Source organism: Neovison vison, chromosome 1 (assembly GCF_020171115.1).
Source record: "Neovison vison isolate M4711 chromosome 1, ASM_NN_V1, whole genome shotgun sequence".
NCBI lineage: Eukaryota > Metazoa > Chordata > Mammalia > Carnivora > Mustelidae > Neogale > Neogale vison.
The window spans coordinates 213,711,348-213,729,417 of NC_058091.1; the positions used below are offsets into that span (position 1 = coordinate 213,711,348).

Genomic DNA, 18,070 nt, shown 5'->3' on the forward strand with positions numbered 1-18,070 from the left:
CTGAATTAGTAGCTCAGGGTCTAACCTTATGCATTAGCATCTGGGAAAACCATTAACTAAGCAAAGAAGGTCACGCATGTATGCAGGAACAAGAATTTTAAGTCTTGGAGAGCAGACTGGTTTTTTGCTCTAATGATTAGAGAATTACAGACCTTTCAAATCCAATAGTCATCTGGTCTAACCCACATTTGAGGGTAGAGGAGACAAAGGGTCAGACAGAGTGTAAACTGAGGGGGAAGGGACTGAAATGGTGCCTCGGTGCTCTTAACTTCCCGCACAGGGCAGTCCCTGCTCTCTAATCATCTAGCCACCGAGAGCTAGGAGGGAAGGGTAGCCTGTCCAGGGTACAACAGTGGGTTTCCCCTGGACTTCTGGGCCACTCACTTTTGTGTTTATTTGCTCTGCAAGGTCTCTAGCCAGCAAAATAAAACCAGGATGGGAAAGGCATTCAGTAGAAAAGGTTACCATGAATCAAGAGTCAAGTTTTGAAGGGATTCTGCTTGTATTCTGACTCTCTCTAGCCTTCCAACACCAGCGCTCAGATTTTGGCAATCCAAATTCTGGGGTAGTGAGTGTCTACTTCTTCAGAGTAATTTAGACCTCTTCAGAGTAATTTATAGACTTGAGCCCATCAGTGGCCACCAGAGTGTGTAAACGTGAAATGGAAGTGTTCTCACCTGTCTGAGAATTGTCTCCTGAATCACGATGAACCTTGTGAAGCTAAAGTTGTTCAAAAGTTTGGGGAAACAAGAGAAAAAAATTTTAAATATGGTATTAGCTACATTTCCAGCCGAACAGTTTCATTAAAAAGCTCTGAAGATTCAAGAAATCAAGAAGTTACACAGATAATATGAACAGATGAAAGATGTACAGCAACTGATTATACTACAAATGCTCTAGTACATTCAGACACTTCTGGAATGCCTGAGCCCAAGAGCAAGGGGATACCCAAGGGATGTGCTTTCTACTCAGGATGTCTACATCTCTTTTTAGCTTTTTCCATTTTGACCATTGCATAAATGCAGGAAGACAAAAATCTGTAACAGATTTTTTATAAGGCTAATATATAACCTATTTAGATTTTAGACATGTTATAAAATTTTTCTATAATATAAAAATAATCTGAATTTAGGCCTAGGATTTTAAAAACCTCTCTAAAAATCTCTTCTAGTGTTCCTCAATTATGGACAGAGCTGATTTACAAAATGTTTATTCACAAAGAGATATGAACTTAGGATGCAGCTTAACACCTACTTCCTCTCATTATCAACTTTGGTATCCTAATGATTTTATGTTAGTGCTCAATAAATATCTGTCAAATGAGTGAGTCATTAATACTAGAAAATAATAAACACGCTTTGGGATTTTGCATTTTTTTCCGTTTATAACTAAGACACTGTTATTGGGGTGCATCTAGCTATATCATGCTTATCATCATGCTCCTTTGCTGCTAAATCATCCATTTCCAGTTGCTTGGACAATCAAGTCTCTGTACCTACTCGCCGAATGGCATAAGTTAACCTGAAAAACAAGCTAGGTGACGAGCTGTAGTGCCAACACCAACGGTAATAGCTACACATCAGATAACAGGTATGATGTTACAGCTTGACACAACCACTGAACAATGATCACGTAAAACTGAAGTGTTAAAGAAAGGGGGCTTTCTTCCACATTATGTGGAATCATTCCACATAGTCTGGGCCACATGATTATTGAAACCACTACACGGGCGGCCTGTGTGAGATCTTGTGCAAAATGTGTTACATTTTTGGAATACAATCTTTGGAATACAATCTCCTTTGAAATTTGGCTGTGACACATTTATCCCATAACTGTGGGACCTTGTTATTTCTTCTGTGATCAACTAGTTTAAGTTTTTCCTTTACAGATAAAGACCATTTGCTACAAAGCTCCTGAGTGCAACGTGGATTTTTGATACCATACCAATAAATACAACTTTAGCCTTGCAAATTGTTTTCTCAGTCAGCTTTAGCTCAAAACCAGGTCATCTTAAATACTTAGCTTTTCTCTCTGAATCAGAATACACCTCTGCTTTAGGAACGAAGGCCTGTGACTTCCCTGATTACTCCAAAAAGCCCTTGTCTTTTATTGACCCCCACAAGCAAGCCGAATGATCTGTGGAGGTCCTGCGTGGCTGACACAGCCCAACCCTGCCTTTCAGAAGCTAGTGCCATAGAAGAGGGAACAGAGGGGAGGGTAGGTGAGAGGTACGAGGTCCCTCTGCTGAGGTAACTTCCCATCTGCCTTTCCCAACATAGGATGTGGTGTTTGGCCCTTTTGGAGAGGCAGGCAGGCACGCCCCCAAAACCACTGCCCCTGAGACAGTTCACCTAGCGCTGATGGACTCTCTGCTATGGACAGGAACAAAGCCTGGCAGTCACTCCCTGATGTCACCTGCTTTACAAGCAGAGGTTTCACAGGGCCACATTAGCACCTGTCGCTCAGGACAGGTCTCAGGACTCACTTCCTGATCCTCTGAGGCGGAAGCAGTGCCTGAGGCCCTCTGCTGGTTACCCTCCAGCGGCACTAGGTTTTCCTCAGAGCTTCCCGGCTCAGGTTCCCTCCTTCCCTCTTGGGAATACCTCCCCCTCCCCCACCCCCTTCACAACTGAAGATTCACTTGGATGAAAATTCTTTAACAGTTCCAACTCTTTTCTTGGAGGTCTAAACCCACATTTATAACTTGGCATGAATGAGTCCACTGGAATTATTGTCTCATATTTCTCATCTGTGTTCTCTGAGGAAGTCAACAGGGAAGGAGCTGCTCTGTAGTTGGCTGTTCTCCAAGAAGCGGCCAGGAGGGTAACCTGGGCTGGAGGGCTGTGGGGCACGGAGAGACGGAGCGGCTGTGAGGTGACAAGGGCACTGTCTCCTCCATGTCTGCCATGTGCTAGCACCTTTGCATTTGCCATCAGGCTAGTCAGAACAATACCCCTGGCAGAGGAAGGACCGTCATTCCTGTGATAGATGGGGAAGCTGAGGTTTCACTTGCCTGACCCTCCCAGCTAGTACACGACAGCGCCCAATTTCTAACTGTGATCAACGGCTCCAAACCCACTTCCTCTTCGCCACAGAGCTCTTTATAGGGAGGACCCAGAAGGGAAGCTCTGAGCCCAGGCCTGCTTAATTGGGGTCTGAGGACAACATCCTCTGTGGGACAGGAGGGCAGCTCTTTGGAATACAATCTCCTTTGAAATTTTGGGGAAGGCTTGAATCTCTGCTATCTATAAGTTTTGTCACATGTATGCTAAAAGCAAAGAAAAGCAATCATTCAGTGTCCCCAAGTCAACCACTGTCTGTGGAGTGTTTTTGTTTTCCCTTTTGTGATAGAAAGCTTAAAGTGTAAAATGTGTCCACATGAAGTCATGACTAGGAATTTGGATCCCTGTGTTTCTGGGGAACCTAATGCTTTAGCACTAAGTTCCTACAACGTGAATACCGTGGCCTTGGCCTGTGCTGCTCCTGCCAGAGCTCAAAGCTGGGATTTCTTAGCAAGTCCTTGGAAGCTTGCTTACACCTTGTTTTGGCGGGGGGGTGGGGGTGAGGGGTGGGGGTGGGGGATTCATCATTTTGAACCTTTAATTATTTAAAATGTTACAGGTTCCCATGAATGTTGCTGTCCTTGTGCTAAATGCTTTGTTTACAAAAACATGATTATGCTTGGCTCTAAAAGGCCGCACAAATTCTGGGTTTTGTGTGTATGTGTGTGGAAGAGAAAGATTTCAGGGTCATCTGATTGTTTTCCTCTTCTGGAATAACCATTTAAAACCATTTTTATTTTCTCTGCACACCCACCACAGTGCCTAAAAAGAAATTCTGTCAAGGCTGTGGAACAGCTGGAACTCTCATACCTTGCTGGAGAGAAGAGAAAATTGTGACACTGCTCTGAAAACAGGTGTGGCAGTCTCTTATAAAATTAAACATACACCTACTCTATGAGCCAACTCCTCAGTATTCAGCTTAACTCCTAAATATTTACCCAAGATAAACAAAAGCATATGTTGTTCCCCAAAAGTCTTCTCTAAGAATGCTCAAAGGAGCCCCAAACTGGAAACACTCCAGAAGTTCATCAACAAGGGAAATAAACTGTGGTCAACTGATACAATGGAATACTCTTCAGCAAAAAAAAAGAAAAAGGGAAAAATTACTGATATATATAACACAGATGCATCTCAAAACATGGTGATGAGTCACAGAAGCCAAACATAAAAGCACAGATATTGTATGCAACTCTAGGATAGGCAAAACTCATCCATGGTTAAGTATTCAGAACATGTTCCTTTAGGGGTGGGAGGGGGAGGAGTGGAGGCAGTGATATCTGGCAAGGCCAGGAGAGAACTTTTGGGATGGTAGATTTGGGACCTTGATGGGGCCTGAGTTACAGAGGTATGTGTACCTGTCAAAACTCAAGAAATGCTATACCTAAGATCTGTGCATTTCACTATATATAACTTTCACCTAAAAAATGAGAAAACCTGGATACAGATATTAAACTCTAGTCAATAATACACATGGTAAAGTGCCAAGGGGTGAAATGTCCTGCTATATGTAACTTAGTTTAAAAGCTATCAAAGACTAAGAGGGACTGATGAATAAAACAAGGAGAGGTGGATAGATGACTGAGCAAAACGGTCACTACACGACATAGGTGGTGGCCGCGTGTGTTTCTACTTACAATTCTTCTGCCTCTTCTACAGGTTTGAAGAATTTCATAATAAAATGTGGGAAGATTATATATTCAACTGAGAATATGGAAGAATGGCTAAAAATTGCAAGTCAGAGCTATAATTTAAAAGTCTGTAAAAGTAAATAGGATTAAGGCAATTTAGAACAACTTGAAACTGAGCAAAGTGAATTACATGTCATGGTCCCAGGGACTCCCAACCTACCATGAGCCTAGGCATGAACATGATGTTTCACTTTAAACCGTAACTAGTGAATTATAGATAGCAGCTGTCTTAGAAGTGTAGATTTACCCAGTTAACTATTTAATAGACAGATTTTAATGATTTCACTGACTGACTTTATGAATTACGTAATTACAAATGAACCTAAATTCTCTTATGTCTTATGGGAGAAAAACCCTGAGAAATAATTACATGAAAACAACACACTTAATATAATATGTTAAAATTAATTTTTTGAAACTGTAAAACCATGGGACATTTTAGCAGTTAAAATGAGTCGAGGCTAAGATCAGTGCAATAATAGCAAGCAAGCAAACAAATACTAGATAACTCCTTCAACCTGCATTTCAGAGTCACCCTGGGAATCTGAACAGCATTTGGTAGAAATGTCCAAGGCTGCTTTTGTCATTATGGAATGGCCAAGTCCTCAAAAGCGTCAGTCTCAACTCAAATCACCAGATTTCCCAGTGTATAAACCTGGGGTGTCCACCTTTGATGCTTCTTTTTCTCTCGTCCCCATACCTAGTCCATCATCAGATCCAGGAAGATCTCACTTCTCAATACCTCTGGGATCAGCCCCTTCGCCTCTCTCCACTGCCAGCCTGCAGGTGACTCTCAGCTCTCCTCTTACCTCAGCCGTGCCTCCCAGCCCACCTCGTTCTCAACTCTTTTGACCAGTGTTACCGAAACTACATTTAATCTTGTCATCTTCCTGCTTAAAACACTTCCCAATGGTCTTAGGGCCAGCCTTGTGGGACAGCCTGTTTGTGGGGCTGTGCGCTGTGGCCTGCTGCTCTGCTGGGCTACTGTCTTGCAGGCCACACTGGCCTCCATTCCACCCGCCTTGTTTTCCCAGGCTCTTCACTACCACAGAACCTTGACACATGTGACTCTTCTGCCCAGGAAGAACTTCCAAATCCACCATCTTCCCTTTGCCTCTTTGCCCTCTCGATGTTTGCCAAAAGGTAATTTTCACAGGGAAGCCCTCCCTTCCTCAAAGAAATAAATCTTTAAATAAATAAATAAATGTCAAATTTTAAAAACAAAGAGAATTTCAAAAGCTGGAAGGAATAAGTAGTTATATAAAAGGGAAACTCCATAAGGCTATCAGCTGATTTTTCAGCAGAAATGTTTCAGGCTAAAAGGGAATGGCATTATATATATTCAAAGTTCTGAAAAAAAAAAAAAAAACCCTACAACCAAGAATACTCTATATGTCAAAATTATCATTCAGTATTGAAGGAGAAATATAATTTCCCCCAAAAAATGTTAAAGGCATTCATCAGCACTGAACCTGACTTAAAAGAAATGTTAAAAGGACCTCTTTAAGTGGAAAAGAAAGGGCCATAATTAGAAGAATACTATGAAAGGAAAGGAGATTAACAAAATAAAAATTTCTAAACAGATGTGCACATACATAAAATGGTAAGTGGGATAGTAAAATAAAGTTCTTTCAGACTGTGTTCAAACTTGAGTGACCATCAACTTAATATAGAATATTATATACTTAGGAAAACCTGTAATAGATATACATATACAAAAAGAGAAAGAAAGCCAAGCATAACACTAGAGTAGGTTTAAAAAAACAACAAACACACACACAAGACAGAGAACAAGATAAGAAGAAAGGAATACAAGACTAACAGAAAAACAGTGAGAAAACAAAAGGGTAGTAATTACTTACCAATAATTAGTTTTAAATATAAATGGTCTAAAATTAACAAAACAGGAAACAACATGTGTTGGAGAGGATGTGGAGAAAGGGGAACCCTCTTACACTGTTGGTGGGAATGCAAGTTAGTGCAGCCTCTTTGGAGAACAGTGTGGAGATTCCTCAAGAAATTAAAAATAGAGCTTCCCTATGACCCTGCAATTGCACTCCTGGGTATTTACCCCAAGGATACAGATGTCGTGAAAAGAAGGGCCACCTGTACCCCAATGTTTATAGCAGCAATGACCACGGTCGCCAAACTATGGAAAGAACCAAGATGCCCTTCAACGGACGAATGGATTAGGAAGATGTGGTCCATATACACTATGGAGTATTATGCCTCCATCAGAAAGGATGAATACCCAACTTTTGTAGCAACATGGACGGGACTGGAAGAGATTATGCTGAGTGAAATAAGTCAAGCAGAGAGAGTCAATTATCATATGGTTTCACTTATTTGTGGAGCATAACAAATAGCATGGAGGACAAGGGGCGTTAGAGAGGAGAAGGGAATTTGGGTAAATTGGAAGGGGAGGTGAACCATGAGAGACTATGGACTCTGAAAAACAATCTGAGGGGTTTGAAGTGGCGGGGGGTGGGGTGGGAGGTTGGGGTACCAGGTGGTGGGTATTATGGAGGACACGGATTGCATGGAGCACTGGGTGTGGTGAAAAAATAATGAATACTGTTTTTCTGAAAATAAATAAATTGAAAAAATTTAAAAAATATATATAAACGGTCTGAGAGTGCCAATCAAAAGACATGGATGACTGAATGGATAAAAAAGAACAATACCCATCTACATGCTTCCTAAAAAGAGACTCACTTCAGACCTAAACACACATACAGACTGAAGTGAAGGTGTGGAAGATGTTTCATGTAAATGGAAGAGGAAAAAAAAATAAAGCTAGGATAGCATATTTATATCAAAGTAGACTTTAAAAGAAAGACTGTAATAAGAGACAAAGGAGGGTACTACAAAGGGATAAAGGGATCAACCCATCAAAAGGATATAATTACTTTAAATATCTCTGCACCGACAGATTTAAGTATCTATGCACACAACACTGAACCACCTAAATACAGAAAGCAAATATTAACAGACATAAAGGAAGAAACTGGCAGAAATACAATTAACATCCCATCTATGGATAGATCAGACAACAGAAAATCAGTAAGAAAACAGTGGCTTTTAACAACACACTATACCAGATGGACTTAAACAGACATATACAGAACATTCCATCCCAAATAGTAAAATCACATTCTTTTCAAGTGCTTGTGGTACATTCTCCAGGACAGATCACATGTTAGACCTTAAAACAAGTCTCAATTAAAGAACAGTGAAATAATATCTAGCATTCTTTCCAACCACATAGTATTAAACTAGAAATCAACTACAAGAAAAAAAAAAACAAAACTCGTAAAAACCACAAACATGTGGAGGCTAACCCAATGAACCACCAATGAGTCAACAAAGAAATCAAAGAGGAGATTAAAAAAAAATACCTAGAGAAACTTGAAGATGAAAACGCTGGTCTAAAATCTTTGGGATACAGTGCAAATAGTTTTAGGAGAGAAATTTATAGCGATACAAATCTATCTCTATAAACAAGAAAAATCCTGACAGCCTGACCTTACACTTAAAGGACCTAGAAAAAGAAAAACCAACAAAACCCAGTTAGTAGAAAGAAAGGAAATAAATAAAAAAGAGCAGAAATAAAAGAAACAGAGACAAACAATACAATAGAAAAGAACACTGAGACCAAGAGTTGGTTCTTTGCACAGATAACAAAATTGACAAATCTTTACCCAGACTCATTAAGAAAAAAAGAAGACCCAAGTAAGTAAAATCAGAAATGACAAATAAGCAACAACTGATAGCACAGAAATATGAAAGCCCTGGTAAAAATTATATGCCAAATAATTGGACAACCTAGAAGAAATGGATAAATTCCTAGAAACATATAATCTTCCAAAATTTAATCAGGAAGAAATAGAAAATCTCAACAGATTGATAACTAGTATGAAACTGAATTATTAACCTAAAGTTCCCAACGAAGACAATTCCAGAACCACAAGTATTCACAGTGAATTCTACCACACATTTAAAGTCGAGCTAATACCTATTCTTCTCCAATTATTACAAGGAAACAGAATGAAAGCTTCCATTTATATTATACAGGACCCACATTACTCTAATATCAAACCAGACAAAGGCACTAGACAAACAACACCCGAAAACAACTAGGCCAATATCCCTGATAAACATAGAGGCAAAAGTCCTCAACAAAGTATTAACAAACTGAATTCAACAACACATTAAGAGGATCATGCACCATGGTGAAGAAGGATTTATTCTGGAGATTCTCGGATGGTTTAATACCCAGAGAAATAAATCAGTGATATCACATCAAGTAAATAAAGGATAAAAATCACATGATCTTCTCAATAGATGTCGAAGAAGCGTTTGACAAAATCCAACAACAACTATTCATGATAAAAACTCTCAACAAAGTGGGTACAGAGGGAACCTCTACTTAATTAAAGCTATGCATGACAAACACAGTAACATTACACGCAGTGTTGAAAACCCAAGAACTTTAAGATTAGAAACATGACAAGGATGTCCACTCTTCCCATTTTTATTCAACATAGTAATGAAAGTCCTCACAACTATCAGACAAGAAATAAAATGTTCCAAAATGATAAGGACAAAATCAAACTGTCAGTATTTGCCAAGGGCACACTATACATAGAAAACCCTAAAGTTTCCATCAAAAACTACTAAAAGTAATGAGTGAATTCAGTAAAGTTGCAGGATACAAAATACACAAACATCTGTTACATTTCTACACACGAATATCAAAGTAACATAAAAAGAAATTAAGAAAATAATTCTATTAACAGCTGCATCAAAAAGAATAAAATATATAGGACTAAACTTAACCAAGGAGATGAAAGCCTATACCCTGAAAACTGTAAAAACATTGATAAAAGAGGGCAACATAAACAAATAGAAAAGTATTCCACACTCATGGATTGAAAGAACAATGTTAAATTGTGCCTACTACCCAAGGCAATCTATAGACTCAGTGTAATCTCTAACAAAATACCAGTAGCATTTTTCACAGCATTACAACGAATATTAAAATTTGTATGGAGCCACAATAGGCCCTGGATAGCCAAAGCAATCTAAAGAAACAAATCTGAAGGTACAACAATTCCAGATTTCAAGACATGCTACAAAGCTATAATAATTATAACAGTATGATAACGGTGCAAAATATAGACACCAAGGGCAATGGAACAGCATAAGGAAGCCCAGAAATAAACCCACACTTACATGGTTGATTAGTCTATGACAAAGGAGGCAAGAATACATGAAGGGGAAAAGACAGTCTCTTTAATAAATGATGCTGAGAAAACGGAACTGTAAGGTAGTATTGTATGTCTACTATACTTCCATAAAAACAAACTAAATATAAAAAGGGGTTTAGAATGTCACATAACCTTAGTTGACAAAGCAAGGGCCAGGTTTGAGAGGGCAGACTAATTCTGAAAGAAGTTCTACAGTGGGTAAAATGCTATCAAATAGCATTGCATGTTATAGAGAAATTGTTGGTGAAAGGAAATGTCAGTCACTGGGGCAAACTTCATTTTCTCATTGTCTCATTTTAAGAAATTGCCACAGCCTCTCCAGCCTTCAGCAACCACTGAACCATTGATCAGCCATCAATACGAAGGCAAGAACTTTCACCAGCAAAGAGATTACCTTCACCAAAAGCTCAGAGGATGGTTAGTAGTTTTTTAGCAATAAGGTATTTTTATGAATGAAAGACCTTAATGTGTGGCAGGAAACCATCAAAATCCTAGAGGAGAACACAGGCAGAAATCTGACCTTCGCTGTAGCAACTTCTTGTTAGACACATTACCAAAGGCAAGAGAAACAAAAGCAAAAATGAACTACTGGAACTTCATTAAGATAAAAAGTTTCTGCACAGCAAAGGAAACAATCAACAGAACTAAAAGACACCGATGGAATGGAAGAAGGCATCTACAAACGACATATCAGATAAAGGGCTAGCATCCAAAATACATAAAGAACTTACCAAATTCAAAGCCCAAAAAACAAATACCCAGTTAAGAAATGGGCAGAAGACATGAAGAGATACTTTTCCAAAAAAGACATCCAGATGGCTCAGAGACAAATCATCTGACAGCTGTCAGGATGGCTAAAATCAACAACACAAGAAACAACAGACGGTGGCGAGGATGCAGAGAAGGGAATGCTCTCGCACTGTTGGTGGGAGTGCAAACTGGTGCAGCCGCAAAATGACAGGGGTGGAGCTGGAGTGTATCAGGCTAAGTTAAATACGTCAGTCAGAGAAAGACAAAACCATGGGATTTCACTCTTACGTGGAGTTTAAGGAAGAAAACAGATGACCATATGGGAAAGGGGAAGAGAAAAGAGAGAGGGAAACAAATCATGAGAGACTCTTAATGACAGAGAAGAGACTGAGGGTTGATGAGGGAGGTGGGTGGGGGAGGGGCCAGACGGGTGATGGGCATTAGAGGAGGCCTTGTTAGGATGAGCACTGGCTGTTGGAAGTGACGAATCACTGAATTCTACTCCAGAAACCAATGTCGCACTGTATGTTAACTACCTAAAATTTAGATACGTACGTAGATGAATAAAGTATTTTTAAATTAAAGTTTGTACACTGCTTCTTAGACATAATGCTACTACACAATTAACAGACAACCGTACAATATAAACATAACTTTTTTTTAATAGTTTGCATTTTTTTAAAGATTTTATATATTTATTTGACAGAGAGAAATCACAAGTAGATGGAGAGGCAGGCAGAGAGAGAGAGGGAAGCAGGCTCCCTCCTGAGCAGAGAGCCCGACGCGGAACTCGATCCCAGGACCCTGAGATCATGACCTGAGCCGAAGGCAGCGGCTTAACCCACTGAGCCACCCAGGCGCCCCTAAACGTAACTTTTATATGCACTGGGAGACCCAGTAATTCACTGGACTTGCTTTATTAAGTTACTCACTTCATTGCAGGGATCTGGAACCAGGCCTGCAATTTCTCCAACGTATGTCTGTGTACTGTTTGCTTTTGTGTCACCGTCACCCCCAAATATTATGAGAAGGGGTTAAAACTCTGGTTGTAATGAAGACAAGGACTATCCTCTAAAATAATTAGTATAGCTTGCGAAGTCAACATATTAAGAAATGTTTTCTTTTTAAGATTGAGCATACCTGATCAACAACTTCAAGAGAAACCCAAAGTCTTCTGTGTGTGTGACAAGACTCCGGTGATGGGGCGCCTGGGTGGCTCAGTGGGTTAAGGCCTCTGCCTTCGGCTCAGGTCATGATCCCAGGGTCCTGGGATCGAGCCCCGCATCGGGCTCTCTGCTCTGCGGGAAGCCTGCTTCACCCTCTCTCTCTGCCTGTCTCTCTGCCTACTTGTGATCTCTGTCTGTCAAATAAGTAAATAAAATCTAAAAAAAAAAAAAAAAAGACTCCGGTGATGCAGGGGAGTTCTGAGAGCCAGAGGAGAGATGTGATCACACGACAGTCTTTTAAGACCCTCCCTTCATTTACATGTAATAAGGACAGCGCAAGGGGTATAACACAGGATTTCTTTGATCCTCTTTCTTTACTGAAGATACTTTGATGAGTATTACCTCGGAAGCTAAAAGTATTTGATGTATAGATCAAAGAGGTTTTCCGTCTACTCGATTTTCAAAAATTATTTATAATACAGTTCTCAAAATTCCCACCCAAACAGCAAACCAACACCAAACAGTGTTCCTCAAATATGGCAACAAAATACACCCATGCAACATTCTGGATCCCCGCCCGCCATGATCAGCTTTACACAGCTCCTAAAGCACGGGCGGGCTGCTGCCCCTGTTCTCATGTGTTCTGAGTCTGGTTCTTAACATACTGGAGCTTCAAGACAAAGAAGAATGTACATACATGCCAATTTAGATACTGGTTTCACATGTCTTTACTTCAGTTAATTTTATGAACCTAACATACTCAATACAACATCATCTCTTCCCTTTTATCTTAAACTTAAAATATTACTTTCGTCAAAGTAACATGCACTGATCAGAAACAGAGAAGTTAATGCATATCAACGTTTCAGATTACATGAGATTAAAAGAAAAATCCCAAGTTTTTTGTTTGTTTTGTTTTATTTGGGTTTGTTTGTTTTTAGGTAACTTGCCTTATGCCAAACAGGAACAGATTTTTTATCTTCTCCCTGCTGTTTGGTATTTTCTGGGAAAAATGTAAGCATCCCCTTCTGTGCAATGCCAGATCTAGTATGTTCGGGTATCACTGGTATCCTTCAGTCAACATTTTCTTGGCTCAGGGCTAGTACCCACCAGCCCCACAGCTAGCGTGCACTGGGAAGAGCCATGACAAAGGGGCACTCATTAGATAGCCAGTGATAATTCCCTTTTTTATCTTCTTCTCATGGAAACACACTTAATTCAAGGTGCCATTCTGGTTTACACATTTTATCTTTTCCCCCCCTTGTCCAGTTTCTCTTTTAATGGCTTTCAAATACCTACAATGCAAGCACCACTTTGCTTCATACCTGGCAAACAGTGAGTTTTCTTTTTGTTTTTTTAAAGGTTTTATTTATTTATTTGACAAAGACAGAGATCACAAAGTAGGCAGAGAGGCAGGCAGAGAGAGAGGGAGGAAGCAGGCTCCCTGCTGAGCAGAGAGCTCAATGCAGAGCTTGATCCTAGGACCCTGAGATCATGACCTGAGCCAAAGGCAGAGGCTTAACACAGGCACTCCAACAGTGAGTTTTCTAGTATGGAAATAAGATTATCGTTTTCCAAGTCTGGCATGAATCAAAATTGCCTTAAGGGCTTGTTAAAATAGGTTGGGGGCACCCCTCGAGTTTCTGATTCACTAGGTCTGGGTGGTGCCTAGAATTTGGACCTCTAGCAAATTCCCAGAGGAGGCTGAGGCTGTGGATATAGGGGCCATGCTGTCGTATCTGGAGATCCCCTTACTCAGAGTGCACTGGGCGCCAGCAACCTTGCTGACACCTGGGAGCCTGTCAAAACTACCAACTCTCAGACCCCTGAATCAGAATCTATATTTAACAGTTAATCTCCAGGTGATTTTTGTTTTAAGATTTTTTTAAAAAAAATTTATTTATTTGACAGAGAGAGAAATCACAAATAGGCAGAGAGGAGGCAGGCAGAGAGAGGGGGGAAAAGCAGGCTCCCTGCCGAGCAGAGAGCCCGATGCGGGGCTCGATCCCAGGACCCCGGGATCATGACCTGACCTGAAGGCAGAGGCTTTTAACCCACTGAGCAACCCAGGCACCCCTCTCCAGGTGATTTTAACCTCACAGTTTCAGAAGCACTGTCTTAAGCGGAAAAATCTCAGGCTCATCAACAGATGGATTAATATCTCCACTTCCAGTTGTATAAACCTGGGGAATTTATGAGCTTCACTGAGTCTCAGTTTTCTAATGGGTAAATGGGGACCAATGCCTACTATTCAGGATCTATAAGATCAAATGAAATAGCGTGTGCAAAATGCTGAGCCCAGTAGCTTCCAGGCTTATCTTTTTTTTTTTTTTTAATTTTATTTGAGAGGCAGAGAGAGAGCAAGTACAACCAGTGGGGAGCAGCAAGAGAGAGGGAGAAGTAGACACCCCACTGACCAGGGAGCCCGACATGGGGCTCAATTCCAGGACCCTGAGATCATGACTTGAGCCGAAGGCACACACTTAACCTACTGAGCCACCCAGGCGACCCCAGGCTTGTCTGTTACCAGAATTACCTGGAAGGTTTGTGAAAGCACATTGCCATGCTCCACGCCCATAATTTCTGTTCCAGTAGGTCTGTTCCAGTGAGGCCTGAGATTTTATGTTTCTAACGAGTTCCCTGTGAGGCTAATGCTGCTTACCCAGTGACCCTTCTTTGAGAACCACTGGACTAGCCCATAGAGGGCACCCAGATAATGCTGGTTCCCTTAGCCTTTCCTCTCTCACAGATGTGTCCTGTTCGTCAAGAATCTGGACTCAAGGATATTTATATTTTTTATTATTTCAATACTGATTTTAGTCCACAAAATTATTTCCTTTAAAGCCTACATTGAGCAATTGTGGTATATTTCTCACTTTCCTGCTGTCATTCACTTAGCCTGTGTCCCCTCACTGCTTAGTGACAAAGAGAAACATACCAAGAGCTTCAGAAAGAAATTTCATTTGGCTTAAAGTTTCTTGTTCTTAAAGAATTGTCAAGGACTGATGGCACTTTTGCCAAACACTTTAATGTGTAACTCCTCTGCCTGCTAGATTTTGTCAGGAGAATGAAGGGATTGGATTGCAAAGATCCCAGTTTCTCACTCCTGTTTCCCTCGTGCTCAGCACAGAGTCATTCAAGTGTTTAATGACACCAGGGGTTCATTTGCACTGACATTAGCCTAAGACAGAAGTGATCAGCAGGACCTTTGCTTCATAAATCAGGCCCTTTGATAGCTACAGCTGAAACAGGACAGCACAAAGGAAATATTAATAATAGCGAGAGAATAGAAGAGTAAAACAGCTTTATCATTGTGTGTCCCGATGTTCTGAAAATGCTGTTCAGTAGAATTCTAGTTGACATTTTGTGATCACCTCCAGAAGAAAAAGGGCATGGCTAAATGCTCTCTCACTTTCTAGTTCAACTCCACAAATATTTATTGTGCCTAAGAGACAAAGATGGTTACAACACAGTCCCTGCTTTCCAATGATTTCCTGTATAACAGGAACAAAAAATAAGTACTGTTACAATGTATCTATTCATTAAGAGTTTGTTGAGTGTCTACTATGTGCCAGGTCATGCTTTAGGCCCTAGCGATGTGTCAGAGAACAAAAGAGAGGGTCTCAGTAAGCTGGTTCAGAAGTACCAAAGATGGTATTTTGTAAGGAGTTAGATGCTGAAGGTTAACAAATAAGTTGAGGGCATTCCACAACACGACACCAAATAACCCATACCACAGAAATATAATTGTAAGAGAATATTATGAAAAAGTATATTCCAACAAACTGGTCAACCTAGAAGAATGGATAAAGTCCTAGAAACGTATAACCTCCCAAAACTGAAACAGGAATACAAAATTTGAAGAAACCCATTACCAGCAAGGCAATTGAATCAGTAATAACAAAACTCCCAACACCCCCAACAACAAAAAGTCCAACACCAGACATCGTCACAGGCTAATTCTACCGGACCCTTAAAGAAGAATTGATATGACTTCTGGAACTATTCCAAAAAATAGAAAAGGAAGGAAAACTTCCAAAGTCATTCTATGAGGCTGCATTACCCTCATACCAAAACCAGATGAAGACACCACAAAAAAAGACAACTACAGGCCAGTATCTCTGATGAACACAGATTCAAAAATCCTCAACACAATACAAGCAAACCAAATTCAACAAATCATTAAAGAATTCAGGGGCTCCTGGGTGGCTGACCTGGTTAAGCATCTGCTCCAGCTCAGGTCATGATCCCTGTGTCCTGGGATTGAGTCCTGTGGCAGGCTCCCTGCCCATCAGGGAATCTGCTTCTCCCTCCCCCTGTTCTTGCACTCACTTGCTCTCTCTCTTCCTCTCAAATAAATAAACAAAATCTTTTTTAGAAATTCATTTAGCACCTTCAAATGGGTTTTATTCCTGGGATGCAAGGGTGTTACAATATTCACAAATCAATGTGATACATCACATCTGTAAGAGAAAAAATAAGAACCATATGATTATTGCAATCGACGCAGAAGAGCCTTTGACAAAGTACACATCATTCATGATAAAAACGCTCAACAAACTAGGTTTAAAGAGAACATACCTAAACAATTGAGGTCATAAATGGAAAAGCCACAGCTAAAATCATCTTCAATGGGGTAAAACTATGAGCTTTCCCCCCCAAGTTCAGGAATAGGACAAGGATGGCCACATTCACCACTTGTGTTCAACATACTACTGGAAGTTCTAGCTGCACAATCAGACAACAAAAGTTAATAAATTGGACAAACCCAAAAGGAGATCAAAGAGAAGAAGAGCAGAAATTCTAGAAACAGAAAATCAACCACTTTCTGAAAGGTAGGACGTGTTGAGAAGTGAACCCGAAGCAACGGGAAGATGGACTGTGGAGGGGAGGGGCTGGCTCTCAGCAAATGGCAGAGCAGTGGAGCACAAAATCAGAACTTTTAAAAGTCTGCTCCACTGAAGGACCTTGCTCCAGAGGCTAAATGGGGATAGAGCCCTCGTGGGGACAGCATGGTCTCAGGTCCCGTAAGGTCACAGAAGGATCAGGGGTGTCTGAGTGTTGCAGAGCTTGCAGGTATTAGAGCGGGGAAGCCGGCTACAGAGATGGAACCGAGGAGTGAGCTCTCAGCTTGGGGTTACTTTAAACCATGATCCGTGACACAGTCAGACCACTGCTCTTTGAGCAGGGACCCACAAGTGGCAGATCCAGAGAGACTCACCTTTCTCTGCTAGAAGAAAAGAGTGGCAAGAATCTGCTGGGTTTGGAGATTCCAAATGGGGTTGTCTGCCAGAGACAGAAACACTGGGCGGGCTGGGCAAGCTTGGAGTGTGGCTGGAGACCAGGGAGATAGGAGTGACTGAGTGCTTTTCTCCAAGGGTGAAAACTGGGGCCCTGAGCTCTCAGCTCCTCCGGGCCAGAGAAGGGGAGGCCGCCATTTTCATTCCCATCCTCCAGAACTCTATGGAAAGAGTTCGGGGAACAAAAGCTCCCGAGAGCAAACCCAAGCAAATTACTTAGCCCGGCCCCTGACAGGAGAGGCACAATTCTGCCTCCGGGAAAGACACTTGAGAATCACTGCAACAGGCCCCTCCCCCAGAAGATCAGCAAGAACATCCAGCCAAGATCAAGCTCACTGATCAAGGAGAACTGCAAATTCCAGAGGAGGGGAAAGCAAAGCATGGAATACATGGCTTTCTCCCCAGGATTCCTTAGTCTTGCGAAGTTAATTAAATTTTTTTATTTTTATTTTTTTTATTCTAATCTTTTTTTAACTTTTCCTCTTTCCTCTTTTAACATTTTTTTAACTAGTTTATCTTAACAATACCTTTCTTTAAAAAATCTTTTTAAACCTTCATTATTATAGTCATATTTTATCCTTCATTGTACCTAACTTTATTTTTTGTATACATATAGGGTTTTTTCTTCTAAAAAATTCTGGGATACAATCTCTTCTAATAGATAAAAATATACCCTAAATCTAGCATAGGGCTTTGTTCTAGTCTCCAGCCTGAGCAAATTCTCTCCACTTTCTTTTTCTTTCTTTATCCAACCAACTTATCAATTCCTATTTAAAATTTTTTTTAAATTTTCATCTTTACAGTCATATTCCATCCTTTCATCGTGTTTACCCT

At 40.6% G+C, this 18,070-nt stretch overlaps 1 protein-coding gene across 4 annotated transcripts in view; it reads right to left on the reverse strand.

The window, feature by feature from the left end:
• The window catches only part of PDE8B (phosphodiesterase 8B), a 239,164-nt gene that overhangs the window by 30,701 nt on the left and 190,393 nt on the right, over positions 1-18,070 (reverse strand). For all 4 annotated transcript variants that reach the window (XM_044266652.1, XM_044266643.1, XM_044266668.1 and 1 more), the window contains exon 11: positions 678-720. In XM_044266652.1, the coding sequence (XP_044122587.1) occupies positions 678-720 (43 nt within the window). The remainder of the gene's footprint in view (positions 1-677; positions 721-18,070) is intronic.